The sequence below is a fragment of the Hypanus sabinus genome, chromosome 10 (genome assembly GCF_030144855.1).
Source record: "Hypanus sabinus isolate sHypSab1 chromosome 10, sHypSab1.hap1, whole genome shotgun sequence".
NCBI classification, from domain to species: Eukaryota; Metazoa; Chordata; class Chondrichthyes; order Myliobatiformes; family Dasyatidae; genus Hypanus; species Hypanus sabinus.
Window position 1 is genome coordinate 74,586,251 of NC_082715.1, and position 16,666 is coordinate 74,602,916.

The following is a 16,666-nucleotide window of genomic DNA, read 5'->3' on the forward strand; positions in this document are numbered from 1 at the left end:
CAACTATGGAAGTGGTGTCACAGCAACAACCTTGCACTCAACATCAGTAAGATGAAAGAACTGATTGTGGACCTCCAGAAGGATAAGATGGAGGAACATATACCAATCCTCATAGAGGGATCAGAAGTGGAGAGAGCAAGCACTTGCAAGTTCCTAGGTGTCAAGATCTCTGAAGATCTAACCTGGTCCCAACATATTGATGCAGTTATAAAGAGGGCAATATTTCATTAGGAGTTTGAAGAGATTTGGCATGTCAACAAATACACTCAAAAACTTCTATAAATGTACTATGGAGAGCATTCTGACAGGCTGCATCACTGTCTGGTGTGGGTCAGGGCTACTGCACAAGACTGAAAGAAGCTGCAGAAGGTTGTAAAACTAGTCAGCTCCATCTTGGGTACTGGCCTGCAAAGTACACAGGACGTCTCAGGGAGCGATGTCTCAGAAAGGCAGTGTTCATTATCAAGGACCTCCAGCACCCAGGGCAAGCCCTTTTCTCACTGCTATCATCAGGTAGGAGGTACAGAAGCCTGAAGGCACATGCTCAGTGATTCAGGAACAGCTTGTTCCCCTCTGCCATCCAATTCCTAAATGAACATTGAACCTGTGAATACTACCTCACATTTTTAATATATATTATTTCTGTTTTTTGCATGATTTTTAATATATTCAATATACATATACTGTAATTGATTTACTTATTTATTTTTCTTCTTCTTCTATATTATGTATTGCATTGAACTGCTGCTGCTAAGTTAACAAATTTCGTGACACATGCCAGTGATAATAAACCTGATTCTGATTCCGAACTGCTTTGCAGCCTTGGCAGTAGTTGTTGTTCCAGGATTATTTCCATGGTTTAAGAAATTGTATATTCTTGCAATACAGGAAAGAGAAAAATGTTTTTCATTGTGATGTGCTCGTTTCTACTAAAATGCAAGCTCACTGCTGTTGTTGTCAGGTGAGAACAAAGTGTTTAAACAACATCTCAAGAAATATGTATTGTTTAGACAATATATCAGAACAAATAGAATTCTGAATCAGATTTATTATCACTGACTTGTACACTAATTGGCTACTTTATTAGGTAGCTCCTGGTACTTCCTGTACCTAATAACATGGCCACTGAGTGTACGTTCATGGTCTTCGCTGCTGGACCCCTCCTACTTCAAGGTCTGAAGTGTTATGCTTTCAGAGATTCCCTTCTGCACACCACTGTTGAAACCTGAGGTTATTTGAGTTACTGTCACTTTCCTGTCTGCTCGAACCAGTCTGGGCATTCTCCTGTGACCTCTCTCATTAGAAATTAGAGACACTGGCATGCCTTCCTTATGAATGCGTTACTGTGTTGGGCCCAGGATAGGTCCTCCGAGATGTTGACACCCAGGAACATGAAGCTGCTTTACACAACAGACTGACTTTATTCCACAGACCTAATTATTCCCATTCCCTGCTGCACATAGACCAGACAGAGGTACATAATACCATGAGGGGTATGAACAGCGCAGAGAGGAAATGTTTCTGCATAACATACCCTGAGCAGTCTGCAAGTCAGAAATGTAGCTGCAAATCAGATTCTTGCCTGGAGAAAAAGATGCTTATGGTTCTGCAACAGACTGCAGATCCACACTGCAGGAGTTTGATGTTTTTATCCAAGATTCTTTTCAAAATCAAGGAAGAGGCATAAAACTTGTTGCTTCATGATTGTTTAATTAAGCACTAATAGAATTAAGATAATTGGAAACATAGAGCTACAAATGTCTAGTAGCTAATAGCAAAGAACAGGAAAGGACTAAAAAGATAGCAGGGAAATGTGTTCAACTTTTTTATACCATAGGTAAGAAACATTCCTTTCAAATTTGTAGATAAGAGTAAACCAATCAGATAGCCCGTATTTAAATAATGCAAAACCAAGAGAAGCTTCCAGAAACACACCAGGAGCTGTTACCACTGGGGGGACACTGAACAGTTGCATATGCATACTGTGACCAGTAGGAATTATATTAAACAGTTACATGTAAACAGATAGCTATATAAAATATAAACAGGCAAATTAGTTGTTAAACTGCAAAGAAAGTAACAATTGAACAATCTAATTCAACAGCACCACCAGTCCCCTAATCAGCAAAACAAAATCATTGATCATCAACTTCAGGTGGGGGTGATCTCATGTTTTCTGATTTTTGTTTCTAGCTAATAATAATAACCGATTACCTGAGAGGATTTCGTGATTGATTGAAAGGGTTCTGCTCTTTTTTCAAGGCAAATTTCGGGAAGAGTTTAAGACTGCATTTTCGTGCTTTGACCAGAGCGACCGTCAGAACGAGGAGCATCTCACAAGGGGGCGGACAAGCACCGAGAGCCATAGGTCCTTGACTGCGCAGATGTCACACTACAGCAACAGCTCCAGAACATCAGAGAACATAGTGCTTACAAACGTAACTACCTTCCAGGCCAGCGTATTTACTGGAAATGGTGCCTAGTGACTTGTGTATCTCGACACAATGAACATCAAACGCGAAGGTGTGTCGCTGTAGGCATCAATTTTTTTAAACTTGTAACTCATATTATTAAAGCTCACCATGACAGAGGATGATGCTTCCTAAGCTGCTATTTTAGAACTTAGAAAAACAGAGCACAATACAGGCCCTTCAGCCCATGATGTTGTGCCAACCTTTTAACCTATTCTAAGATCAGTCGATCCATTCCTTCCCCTATAGTGCTCCATTTTTCTTTTATCCACATGCCTGTTGGAGTCTCTTGTGTCCCTAATATATCTGCCTCTAACGCCGACCCTGGTAGCGTGTTCCAAGCATTCACCATTCTCCAATCACCTTAATATGATGCCCGCTCGTATTAGCTATTTCCACTCAGGGAAAAAGTCTCTGGCTGCCCACTCTATCTATGCCTCTTATCATCTTGTACACCTCCATCAAGTCACCTGTCATTCTTCATCACTCCAAAGAAAAAGGCCCTAGCTCGCTTAACCTTTTCTCACAGGACAGCATGCCCTCTAGTTAAGGCAGCATCCTGTTAAATATCCTCTGCACTCCCTCTAAAGCTTCTACACCTTTCCTATAATGAGGCAATCAGAACTGAGCACCATACTCCAGGTGTGATGATATTTTCCCATATATTTTTGACTGGAATCCAGGTGAGACTGAACTTTGTCGGAATTCTGGAAGATAATTTATATTTCACATGTACATCGAAACATACTGTGAATGAAATTACTTGCATCAATGTCCAAAACAGTCCATGGATGTGCCTGGGCCAGCCTGCCAATGTCGCCACGCTGATACCAACGTAGCATGCCCACATCTTACTAACCCTAAGTGTACATCTTTGGAATGTGGTAGGAAACCCACTTGATCACGTGGAGAACGTATAAGTTCCTTTCAAGCAGTAGCGGAAATTGAACTACGATTGCTGTGAAGCACTGCACTAGCCTCTACACTTGGTTCCGGTGAGGCCATGTGGCCCATCATAACCCTGCCAGTTCCAACTGGGCTTGACAGACTGACTGCCTTTTCCTACCTTGTTTGTCTGCACAGGTGTAATGAGAAACTTACTCAGCAGCATCACAGGCACAAAGCATCAGATAAACAGCATTCACAAGGAAAACATAAATTATGTACAAATCATATGCAATTGTTACAAGAAAGAACACACACAGGACAAAAAAGAAGTAAATTTTAGTGCAAATTGATCATAGTGTTGCTATACTGACGTAGTAATTAGAATTGTGCAGGTAGGTTCAAGAACTGAATGATTGAAGGATAACAACTGTTCTTGAACCTGATTGTGTGGGATTTCAGGCTTCTGTAACTCCTGCCTGATAGCAGCTGCGGGATGATAGCATGGCCTGGATGATGGGTCTTTGGTGATTGGTGTTGCCTCGTTGAGGCAGTGCCTCCTGTAGATAAAACTAATGGTTGGGAGGGATGTGCTCTGCATTGTGTTGCACAGAATTCATTATTCTCTGCAGCATTCAAAATGCTGTACCAGACTACGATGCAACCAGTCAGAACCTTTTAAACAGCCTCATTAAAGAACTGACAGCTTCTTAAAAAATGAGATGTCTTCTCTGTCTTTTGGCTGGTGTGTTCTAGATCCTACTACTACTACCTTTTCGCGACATACCACAGTGCTGCAGCAGGTAGAGTCACTGCGTCACAGCTTCAGTTATCTGGTTCAATCCGGACCTCTGGTACTGTCTGTGTGAAGTTTGCATGTTCTCCCTGTGGGTTTCCCCTGACGTCTTTACCACACGTCTGGGTTAGTAGGTTCAATAGCTATTGTAATTAAGAAGATTGGGTGGGTTGGCAGAAGATGAGTGGAACTAAGGGAAATTGGAGACTATTTTTTAAAAATCTGTTAATGAGCAACACACACAAAAGTCTGGAGGAACTCAGCAGGTCAGGCAGCACCGATGAAAAGGAATAGAGGTCTCGGGCTAAAATGTTGACTATTTATTCCACTCCATCTACTGAATTCCTTCAGCATTTTGTGTGTGTCCTTCAGTATTTCCAGCACCTGCAGAGTATCTTGTGTTTATGATTGATGTTAATGGTAGTTTGATGTTTGACACAGACCTAGTGTGCTTCTTTCTGTGCTTTGTGACTATAAGCCTAACCTTGTGTTATCCTTTGTTAGTTGCCATTTTGCTTTTAATATAATGTAATATCTCTTAGGATAGTCATTTACCTTATAATACCATAAAACACAGGAGCAGATTAGGCCATTCAGCCCATCGAGTCTGCTCCACCATTTCATCATGGCTGATTTATTATCCCCCTCAATCCCATTCTGCCTTCTCCCCACAACCTTTGACGCCCCTACTAATTAAGAACGTATCAACCTCCCAATACCCAAATACCCAAATACCCAATGACTTGGCGTCCACAGCCATCTGTGACAATGAATTTCACAGATCGACCACTTTCTGGCTAAAGGAATTCCTCCTCACCTCTGTTCTTATTGGACATCCCTCTATTCTTAAGCTGTGCTCTCTGGTCCTAGATTCCCTCACCATAGGAAACAAACCCTCTACATCCACTCTATCATGGCCTTTCAATATTCAACGTATTTCAGTGAGATTCCCAATCATTACTCTGAACTCCAGAGAGTACAGTCCCAGAGCTATGAAACAGTCTTCATACATTAACCCTTTCATTCCTGGGATTATTCTTGTGCACCTTCTCTGGGCCCTTTCCAATGCCAGCACATACTTTAACTATAACTCAGAAACAGTTTTTGTTTTAAAGAAGTTTAATCAGGGCTTCATAGACTATTTACAGTTTAAAATTGCAATATGATTATTAAAATCTACAACAAACTTGAGCCCTTAAGGGCCCCACATTTCCTGGGAATCCCCCATTGTGCCCATAAAGACCAGTTGCTCCTTCTCCAGGGACACCTGGACACCGACATAAACCCAGAAGAGGGAAAGGCAGTCGGCTCAGATAGATCCCTCTACTGCCCACTGCTCAGACACAAGAAAGGCCACTTTGGCCATTCCCAAGAGCAGACCAACTCAGAGAATCTCCAAGCCAACCACTCACCTGTGCACTGGGTGGCTGCAGAGCAGGAGCTTGGGACTGAAGTGTAGTCAGAACTTGAGGAGCAGCTCCTTGAGATTACCGGATAGAGGCTGAGATCTCTCAGACTCCATGTACTCATGGCACATGTGGTCCTCCTGACCACAGAACGGACAGGTGGCTGTCTGGTCACCTGAGTAGTAAGGCCAGAGGCGAATGGCCAGTCTGCTTCAAGGTGACAGGGAGATGGCAGTAATTCAAATAACCTCACATTACAGCAGTGGTGTGCAGAAGAGCATCTCTGAACAAACAACATGCTGAATCTTGAAGTGGATGGGCTCCAGCAGCAGAAGACTACACCGGGCTCCACTTCTTTAAGCTAAGAACAGGGAATGGAGGCTATAGTGGGCACAGGCTCGCCAAGACTGCACAGCTGAAACATCACCTGGTATGATGACTTTTGCTGCAACGTGCAGATGGTAGGGTCAGAATTTGAATGTAAATAAGATGCATCCTGCCTTGTGTTAATGGTTCAGGCTGCTGGAGGTGTTGTAGTGGTGTGGGGAGTGGTCCATGTCGACAGCTCTAAGAAACGTTTCCAGCACCTCCTGGAATCCTTACCATGAGGAAGTGAGGCTGGGGGGTCCTACCCATTACTAGTAGGTGTACCTATTGAAGTCAGTGCTGAATGTGTATGTACTTTGATAATAAGCTACCTTACAGACTCCATAAACACATGATACAGTCTCTTCCACCCTGCAGAAGTGTCCAATGCTGGAATATCCAGGTAGCAGCTTAAGAATTTAGTACAAGACACTCTCTGTTTAACAGCTTCCACCCCAGGTCCCTAGTGCACAAGGGAAGAACCCTTGGCGTGTGCCTATGTTGTGTGACACTGTTACACCGTGCAGGCGGAGTTCTTCCTCCCATGCAGCTGCAGTTTGATGAAAAAACACTAGAGTGCAGACTTTACCATCATTTCCCGTAACAGCATGCTCATTGTACAGAAAAGCACCATCAGAGGCACTATTCTCAGCTGGGCAAAACCTCATGATTGTCACAGGGATTTTTAACGTCAAGCCAGATAAAATAAGGTCTTATAACTTTGTCTGCACAAAATGTAAGATCAAAATTCCACTTCAGGCTGAACGGCATTGTGAGCAGTTTTGGGCTAAGAAAAGATGTGCTGGCATTGGAGAGGATCCAGAGGTGGTTCACAAGAAATTTCCCAGGAATGAATGGTTAACGTATGAGGATTATTTGATGGTTCTGGGCCTTTACTCACTGGAGTTTAAAAGAATGAAGGTGGGGAGGGGAAATTCTCATTGAAATCTGTTGAATATTGAAAGGCCTAGATAGAGTGGATGTGGAGAGGATGTTTCCTATAGTGGGGGAGTCTAGGACCAGAGGCTGCAGCCTCAGAGTAGAGGAGCGCTTTAAAACAGAGATGAGGTGAAATTTCTTTAGCCAGAGGTTGGTGAATCTGTGGAGTTCATTGCCACAGGCAGCCTTGGATGCCAAGTCATTGGATATATTAAAGCGGAGGTCGATAGGTTCTTGAATAGTCAGGGTGTAAAAGGTTACACGGTGAGGGCAGGAGGATGGGGTTGAGGGGGATAATAAATCAGCCATGGTGGTACAGACTTGATGGACCAAATTGCCTAATTCTGCTCATGTGCTTTATAGTCTCGCGGTAGTTCAGCACATAGTATATGCTGTTACAGCAGCAGCGAGCTGGAGTTCAATTCATTCTCCCTGTGACCGTGTGGGTTTCCTCTTAATACGGGTCAGTGGATAATTGGTCACGGGTATAATTGGGCGGCATAGGCTCATTGTGTTGGAAGGGCCGATTATCATACTGTGTCTATAAAATAAATATGTCAGAGTTATCAGACAAACTTTAAATTAGGGTCACAGAGTCAAATAGCACAAAAAAACAGATTAGATTTGATTTAGATTAGCTTTATTTACCATACGTACTTTGAAACATCAGAACATAGATTGAAATACATCATTAGTGTCAAATCAAAGCAGCGAGGATAGTGCTGGGTGATTTTGTGAGTATTGTCAGGTTTTCAGCTCCAACATAGCGTGCCCACAACTCATTAACCCTAACCCATACACCTTTGGAAAGTGGGAGGAAACAGATGATCCCGGAGGAAACCCATTTGGTCACGGAGAAAACATACAAACTTCTTACAGGCAATTGAGAGAATTGAACCCCGAACAGTGATCACTGGAACTGCTCTGCTGCTCCTCTACGTTAGTCTGATGCCTCTCTATATACTAATGGTGTATTAAGAGCATTTCAAAGAGATTAACTTTAATGAGCTGCTTAATCTGCTTTTGCATAGGAAGCTGATTTAAAAGCTTGTTGTGATGCATTCCAGGAGATAAATATTATACCCTAATGAAGACTTTGGAAATATGGTTTTCATTAAGAGAGCTCACGAATCCAAGTATCTGGTTTCTGATCCTGTTCTTTCATGCCTTTTCCACCCAGCTGCCAGCACAGAGATGTCTGCTCTCTGCTTGGTGCATGCTGGCTGAAGGCATCTAACTGAAGTGGGTTCAACTATTTTTGTCTCAGTGAGGAGTCAAAAGGTACTGAAACAGGCCCTTTGACCAACCAATTTTTATCAATGCACCATAGAAAGCAACAGCATCGGAGCTTGATATGGCAGCAGCTCATGGCTGCAAGAAACTGCAGAGGATTGTAAATGCAGGTCAGTATGTTGCAACAACCAGCTTCCCCACAATGTCTAAGTTTCTCCTTGTTTTGTTAAGACAGCAAAGATAATCAAGAGCCCCTCCCTCCCTGACATTTTCTCTTCTCCATTGGGCAGAAGATGCAAAAACCAGAAAACATGTTGTACCAGGCTCAAGGGCAGCTACTAACCCATTGATACAAGATTATTGCATGGTCCCCTTGTACAATAAGATAGACTTTTCCCTTCACAATTTACCTCATTATGATCTTGCAGCCTATTCTGTCTGCACTTTCTCCATAACTGTGACAAGTTATGTATTTGTAACAAATAAAACTAGTCTTTAAAATCTTTTTTGTAAGTTTACCCTCATCTGCTTTGCATGTGATGAAAACCAGAGATTGACAGGTACAATTGTAACTCAGTACTATTATGATCCATCATAGTCTGAGACCTTTCAGATCCAAGGCAGCTCCAATGAAGGGTCTTGAGTCCTTCTGCCTTCGGGGAGGATTCAGGAGCTTGAAAGCCAAGATGACCAGACTCAAGAACAGTTTCTTCCCCAGTGCTGTGAGACTCCTGAACCAGAGTCACCTCTCTCACATCTCCTTCACAGTGGTGCTGCCACATTCCTGGACTCCTAATCCACCTCTTTGGTTATTATCACTTCAGCATTACTTTTTGAACTGTTTCAGAATGCATCTTTTTACTTTGCACCATACTTTTTTTTTGCTTTTTGCTGCATATGTGCATGGTACATTCACGTACTTTCATGTGAATAAAGAATTTCATTGCATGTGCAAAGGGTGCCGGAAACGCTCAGTAAACACAGTAAAGCAATCGGTGACTGTGGAAAGGGAAATTATTGATGTATCAGATTCAAGATTATACACTTTATTAGGTACAGGAGGTTCCCAATAACGTGGCCACCGAGTGTATATTCATGTGCTTCTGCTGTTGTAGCCCATCATTTCAAGGTTTGATGTGTTGTGCACTCAAGATGCTCTTCTGTACACCACTATTGTAACATGTGGTTATTTGAGTTACTGTTACCTTCCTGTCAGCTTGAACCAGTCTGGCCATTCCTCTCTGACCTCTCTCATTAACAAGGTGCTTTCACTCACTGAATTTTTGTTTTTGTTTTTTGCACCATTCTCTGTAAACTCTAGAGACTGTTGTGCTTGAAAGTCCCAAGAGATCAGTAGTTTCTGGGATACTCAAACCACCCGATCTGGCACCAACAATCATTCAACCATCAAAATCACTTAGATCACATTTCTCCTCCATTCTGATATTTGGCCTGAAAAACAATAAATCTTTTGACCATGTCTTCATGCTTTTATGCATTGTTATCAATGAAATATTGGCATTAGCGAGCAGGTGTACAGATGTATGCAATTAAGTGGCCTCTGAGTGTATATATCTGCATTATAGCTGTATAAATATTACACCTAATCTGAATATGAATCTGATCCATCAACCATTTCTCTATCCACTGACATTGACTGATTACTGAGTATTTCTGGCAATTTCTGTTTTTATGTGCTGCCTACCCAGCCACAATCCTCACTGATTTGATTTAACACAAACAGCACTTTTCACTGCATGTTTCAATGTCTCGATATATATACGCAAGCAGTTATTTAAAAAAAAGTCTTACTTGGCTATTTTCCATCATCAATTTTGGACTGGTATCTCTTCCCACCCCCCCCCCCCCCACCCCACCACACACACACACACACACACACACACTCATTCACCTCGAACCAATTGACTCTTTTCATGGGGTTTTAATCGCTTTCTGAAGATCCAGCCCAGACTATTTAAAGTCAGGTGTCCCTTTACTAAATGTTTTAACTGGTATTTCAGTTAGCTGACTTAATCCATGGCAGCTGGGCTAAATTGCATGAGGTAACTGTGGATTTTGTATGATTATCATAAATGTTACCCGCTCACTAATGCAATATGCCGGAAACATACAATCAGCTCATTGCAAACCTAGTAATAATTATTTGTGTGAAATAATTGGAAATCCATTATATTTTTCACATTTTTTCTAAATTTTACCATTCTTTACATCCTTCCAGATGCCATTGAATCATAAAGTGATTCAACCATGGTCCATTCAGCCCACCAAATCTGTGCTAACCATGCACTCCTCATTAACTACTCTAACTTTAAACACATTTATATGTTGTATCCACACTTTACCCTCCACCACACATTTGGGACAGTTTACAGCAGACAACTGGCACTTCTTTGGGACGTGGAAGGAGACCAGAGCATCCGAAGGAATCCCTTGTGGCCATAGAGAAAATGTGTTAACTCCAACCTGACAGTGCCCGACATCAGGACTGAACCTGGGTCTCTGGCACTCTGAGGCAGCAACTTTACTGTCTGTGTCACTCGGGCGCTAGATAACACCACTGGAATATAGAGTTGGGAAGCTAGAAGTTCAATCCAGGGGAACATTATAATAATACAATAGCTAGGCACAGCACAAACACCATCTATATATTCATTGAATACACAATTCAACTATTGTTAGCAGAATCTCAGACGGTGATGAGGAGACACACAGGAGTGTCATAGATCAGCTGGTTAGTTGTGTCACAACAACAACCTTGCACTCATTATCAGTAAGGACAAGGAATTGATTGTGGACTTCAGGAAAGTCGAAATTGAGGAAACACGCACCAGTCCTCATCAAGGGGTCAGCAGTGGAAAGGGTGAGCAGCTTTAAGTTCCTGGGTGTCAATATCTCTGAAGATCTATCCTGGGCCCAACATATTGATGCAATTAGAAAGAAGGCATGTCAGTGGCTATATTTCATTAGGAGATTTAGTACATCACCAAAGTCACAAGCAAATTTTAACAGCTGTACCACAGACAGAATTCTAATTGGTTGCATCACCGTCTGGTATGGAAGGACCACTGCATAGGATCAGATAAAACTGCAGAGGGTGGTACACTCAGCCAGCACCATTATGGACACTATTCTTCCCACCAGAGAGGACGCCTTCAAAAGGTGATCCTCAAATAAAAACCTCAGGTAAGGATTCCCAGAACCCAGGACATGGCATCTTCTCATTACAACCACCAGTAAGGTGATACAAGAGCATGAAGACTCACACTCAATATTTTAGGAATAGCTTCTTCCCCTCTGACATCAGATTTCGGAATGCACAACAAACCCATGAACACTAGCTTACTATTCTTGTTTTGCTCTCTTTTTGTGTTATTTTTTAATTTATTATGCATTCAGTGGTCACTTTATTACATACCTTCTGTACCTGATAAAGTGGCCACTGAGTGTACGTTTGTGCTCATCTGCTGCTGTAGGCCATTCACTTGAAGTTCAATGTGTTGTGCATCCAGAGATGTTCTTTTGCACACCATTGTTGTAACACTTGGTTATTTGAGTTGCTATCACCTTCCTGTCAGCATGAACGAGTCCTGTCATTCTCCTCTGACCTCTCTTATTAAAAAGGCATTTTAGCCCACAGAACTGCCACTCACTAGATATTTTTTCATTTCTTGCGCTATTCTCCATAATCTCTAGAGAGTGTTGAGCACATAAGTGGCAGGAGGTCAGCAGTTTCTGAGTAACAGAAACCACCCCGTCTGGCATGAACAATCATTCCACAATCAGTCACTTAGATCACATTTCTTCACTATTCTGCTGTTTGGACTGAACAACAACTGAACCTCTTGACCATGACTGCATGCTTTTATGCATTGAGTTGCTGCCACATATTGGCTGAATGCATTAACAGGTTAATGGGCAGGCATACAGGGTCCTAATCTATTCAATCTTCCCTTATATTCACTTCTTCTCCCTTATCTTTACTGATGGGCACAATCACAGAAAGCTCAAACATGCCTTCTATTTCATAAGATACAAGGAAGACTGCAGATGCTGGAAATCCTGAGCAACACACACAAAATGTTGGAGGAGCTCTGCAGGTTAGGTAGTATCTGTAGATGAAAATGAACAGCTGATGTTTTGAGCTGAGATCCTTCCAGGAATGAAAGGGTTACTGTATGAGGAACATCTGGCAACTCCTGGCCTGTATTCCCTGGAATTCAGGAGAATGAGGGGGGATCGCATAGAAACATTCCGAATGTTAAAAGGCCTGAACATATTAAATATGGCAAAGTTATTTCCCATGGATGGGGAGTCTAGGACAAGAGGACACAACTTCAGGATTGAAGGACGTCCATTTAGAACTGAGATGTGGAGAAATTACTTTAGACAGAGGGTGGTAAATCTGTGGAATTTGTTGGCACGAGTGGCTGTGGAGCCCAAGTTATTGGATGAATTTAAGGCAGAGATAGATAGGTTCTTGATTAGCCAGAGCATCAAAAGGTATGGGGAGAAGACAGGGGAATGGGGATGACTGGAAAAATTGGACCAGCCCATGATTGAATGGCAGAGCAGACTCAATGGGCTGAATGGCCTACTTCTGCTCCTATGTCTTATGGTCTTATGGTCTTAAAAAGACTGGGCATGAGGCAGCAGAATCCAGAATATGAAGGTGGGGAAGGGGAGGTGTACATGTTTGCAGGTGATAGGTGATTGTGAAGTCATAACAAGGGAAATAATGAGGTCAGGAGAAAACACGAGGAAATCTGTGGATGCTGGAAATTAAAACAACACACACAAAATGCTGGTGGAACACAGCAGGCCAGGCAGCATCTATAAGGAGAAGCACTGTCGACGTTTTGGGCCGAGACCCTTTGTCAGGACTAACTGAAGAGAAAGATACTAAGAGATTTGAAAGTAGTGGGGGGAGGGGGAAATGCAAAATGATAGGAGAAGACCAGAGGGGGTGGGATGAAGCTAAGAGCTGGAAAGGTGATTGGCAAAAGTGATACAGAGCTGGAGAAGGGAAAGGATCATGGGATGGGAGGCCTCGGGAGAAAGAAAGGTGGGGGGAGCACCAGAGGGAGATGGAGAACAGGCAGAGTGATGGGCAGAGAGAGAGAAAAAAAAGACAAACAACTAAATATGTCAGGGATGGGGTAAGAAGGGGAAGAGGGGCATTAACAGAAGTTAGAGAAGTCAATGTTCATGCCATCAGGTTGGAGGCTACCCAGCTGGTATACAAGGTGTTGTTCCTCCAACCTGAGTGTGGCTTCATCTTGACAGTAGAGGAGGCCATGGGTAGACATATCAGAATGGGAATGGGACGTGGAATTAAAATGTGTGGCCACTGGGAGATCCTGCTTTCTCTGGCAGACCGAGCGTAGGTGTTCAGCGAAACGGTCTCCCAGTCTGCGTTGGGTCTCACCAATATATAAAAGGCCACACCAGGAGCACCAGATGCAGTATACCACACCAGCCGACTCACAGGTGAAGTGTCGCCTCATCTGGAAGGACTGTCTGGGACCCTGAATGGTGGTGAGGGAGGAAGTGTAAGGGCAGGTGTAGCACTAGTTCCGCTTAGTGCCGGGAGGGAGATCGGTAGGAAGGGATGGGGGGGACGAGTGGACAAGGGAGTCATGTAGGGAGCGATCCCTGTGGAAAGCAGAAAGGGGGGGGAGGGAAAGATGTGCTTGGTAATATGATCCCGTTGGAGGTGGCAGACGTTACGGAGAATTATACATTGGACCTGGAGGCTGGTGGGGTGGTATGTGAGGACAAGGGGAACCCTATCTCGAGTGGGGCGGCGAGCGGAAGAGGTGAAGGCAGATGTGCGTGAAATGGGAGAGATGCATTTGAGAGCTGAGTTGATGGTGGAAGAAGGGAAGCCCCTTTGTTTAAAAAAGGAAGACAACTTCTTCATCCTGGAATGAAAAGCCTCATCCTGAGAGCAGATGCGGCAGAGATGGAGGAATTGTGAGAAGGGGATAGCATTTTTGTAAGAGATGGGGTGGGAAGGGGAATAGTCCAGGTAGCTGTGAGAGTCTGTGAGATATCAGTAGATAAGTCATCTCCAGAAATGGAGACAGAAAGATCAAGAAAGGGGAGGGAGGTGTCAGAAAATGGACCAAGTAAATTTGAGGGCAGGGTGAAAGTTGGAGGCAAAGTTAATGAAGTCAACAAGCTCAGCATGGACTGTCCCACAAACAGTCCATGTTCCAAGTCTATACGGATATCCGTCCCCCTCTTTTCCTTCTCTACATCGATGACTGCATTGGCGCTGCCTCCTGCATGCATGCTGAGCTCGATCCGCCAGAGGAAGCAGAATCTGCCAGTGGTCACACATTTTAATTCCACGTCCCATTCCCATTCTGATATGTCTATCCATGGCCTCCTCTGCTGTCAAGATGAAGCCACACTCAGGTTAGAGGAACAACACCTTATATACTGGCTGGGTAGCCTCCAACCTGATGGCATGAACATTGACTTCTCTAACTTCCGTTAATGCCCCTCCTCCGCTTCTTACCGCATCCCTGACATGTTTAGTTGTTTTTTTCTCTTTCTCTGCTCATCACTCTGCCTGTTCTCCATCTCCCTCTGGTGCTCCCCCTCTCCCCCTTTCTTTCTCCCGAGGCCTCCCGTCCCATGATCCTTTCCCTTCTCCAGCTCTGTATCCCATTCGCCAATCACCTTTCCAGCTCTTAGCTTCATCCCACCCCCTCTGGTCTTCTCCTATCATTTCGCATTTCCCCTCCCCCTGCAACTTTCAAATCTCTTACTATCCTTCCCTTCAGTTAGTCCTGACGAAGGATCTTGGCCCGATACATCGACAGTACTTCTCCCTATAGATGCTGCCTGGCCTGCTGTGTTCCACTAGCATTTTGTTGTGAGGTCAGGAATCCATTTTATTGTATCGGGGGACTATTCAATTGTCTTATAACAGGGAGTCAGAAGCTAGCCTATTGAGAACTTGCAAAACTATGAACAAGGTATGACCAGGCATTCAGTTCTGGTCAATCTATTACAGGAATGATGTAGAGGATATAGGGAGGTTGGAGAGTCATAGTCATTGAACACTACAGCACAGATAAAGGTCCATCGGTCCATCTATCAGTGCCAATCTATTAATCTGTTTGTCCATCGACTTGTACCTAGATCATACCTTACCCTTCTTTGTACCTGTCCAAATTTGAAATCAATTTGAATCACCATCTTTCTGGCAGCTCATTCCACACTTTCACCACCTTCTGTGTGAAGAAGATCCCACTTCTGATCCCCTCAAACAGTTCACCTTTCAGCCATGCTCTCTAGTTGTGGTCTCACCCGACCTCAGTGGAAAAAGCCTGTTTGCATTTATCTCATCTATTATACCCTTCATAATTTTGTATACTATCAAATCTCCCATCATTCTCCTACGCTGTAGGGAATATAGCCCATAAACTATTCAACTTTTCCCTATAGCTCACGTCCTCAAGTCCCGATAGAGTCCTTACAAATTTTATCTGCACTCTTTCAACCCTATTGATATCCTTGTGCAGAAGTTTCCCAGGATGTTGCTTGGATTAGGGAGCATGTGCAATGAGGAGAGGTTGAAAAACTTTGGGTTGTTTTCTCTGGATCAGTGGAGACCAAGGGGGAGACCTGATCGAGGTTTATAAAATTGTGAGAGGCATAGATAGAGTCCCAGGGCTGCATTGCCTAGTACTAGAGGACATTCATTTGAGATGAGAGAGAAAAAGTTCAAAGGAGATAGGCCAGGCAAAGGAGAGTATGGGTCCTTGGAATGCACTGCCAGGGTGGTGGTGGAGACAGATACAATGGAGGCATTTAAAGGGCTCTTACATAGGCACATGAATAAGCTGCAAATGAAGGATATACAGTGAACATTATGCAGACAGAGGGGATTAGGTGCCAACATTTTGCTTAGTTTAATGCAACATGGTCAGTCTAAAGACCTGTTCCTGTATGTATTGTTCTCTGTTCTGTAATACTGAATATTATAGAACAGAGTACAGTACCATACAGGGACAGGTCCTTAATACTTGAATGATATTATTCAAATATTGAAAGGCCTATAATAGATTTGATGTGGAGAGATGTTTCCTATCATGGGGTAGTTCAGGACCAGAGGGCACAGCCTTAGAATAAAAGGATGTCCGTTTAAAACAGAGATGAGGAGTAATTTCTTGAGCCAGACAGTAATGAATCTGTGAAATTCATTACCACATACAGCTATGGTGGCCAAGTTATTTGGTATATTTAAAGCAGAGGTTGAAAGGTTCTTGATTAGTCAGTGTGTCAAAGGTTATGGGGAGAAGGGCAGAAGAATGGGGTTGAAAAGGATAATAAATCAGCTGAGATGGAATGGTAGAACAGACTTGATGGGCTGAATGGCCTAAGTATGTCCCTATGATTTATGGTCATATAGTCTAATGTAGTCAGCTTCCATTTTAGTTTTAACATATACTTTGACCTAGGGTACAGTGAAAGTAACATCTGATCCTCAACAGTAAAAGTACTCCGATATACCAGTATCAATAGCTGAGATTGCA

The 16,666-nt window shown here is 43.2% G+C and overlaps 2 protein-coding genes across 2 annotated transcripts in view; both read left to right on the forward strand.

The window, feature by feature from the left end:
• hcrtr2 (hypocretin (orexin) receptor 2) overlaps positions 1-2,483 on the forward strand; it is a 64,196-nt gene extending 61,713 nt beyond the window's left edge. Inside the window, exon 7 of the mRNA XM_059983456.1 lies at positions 2,263-2,483. Within this exon, the coding sequence (XP_059839439.1) occupies positions 2,263-2,483 (221 nt within the window). The remainder of the gene's footprint in view (positions 1-2,262) is intronic.
• Positions 2,484-2,504: 21 nt separating this feature from the next.
• Positions 2,505-16,666, forward strand: part of gfral (GDNF family receptor alpha like) — a 104,612-nt gene continuing 90,450 nt past the window's right edge. Inside the window, exon 1 of the mRNA XM_059983457.1 lies at positions 2,505-2,523. Coding sequence (XP_059839440.1) covers positions 2,505-2,523 — 19 coding nt within the window. The remainder of the gene's footprint in view (positions 2,524-16,666) is intronic.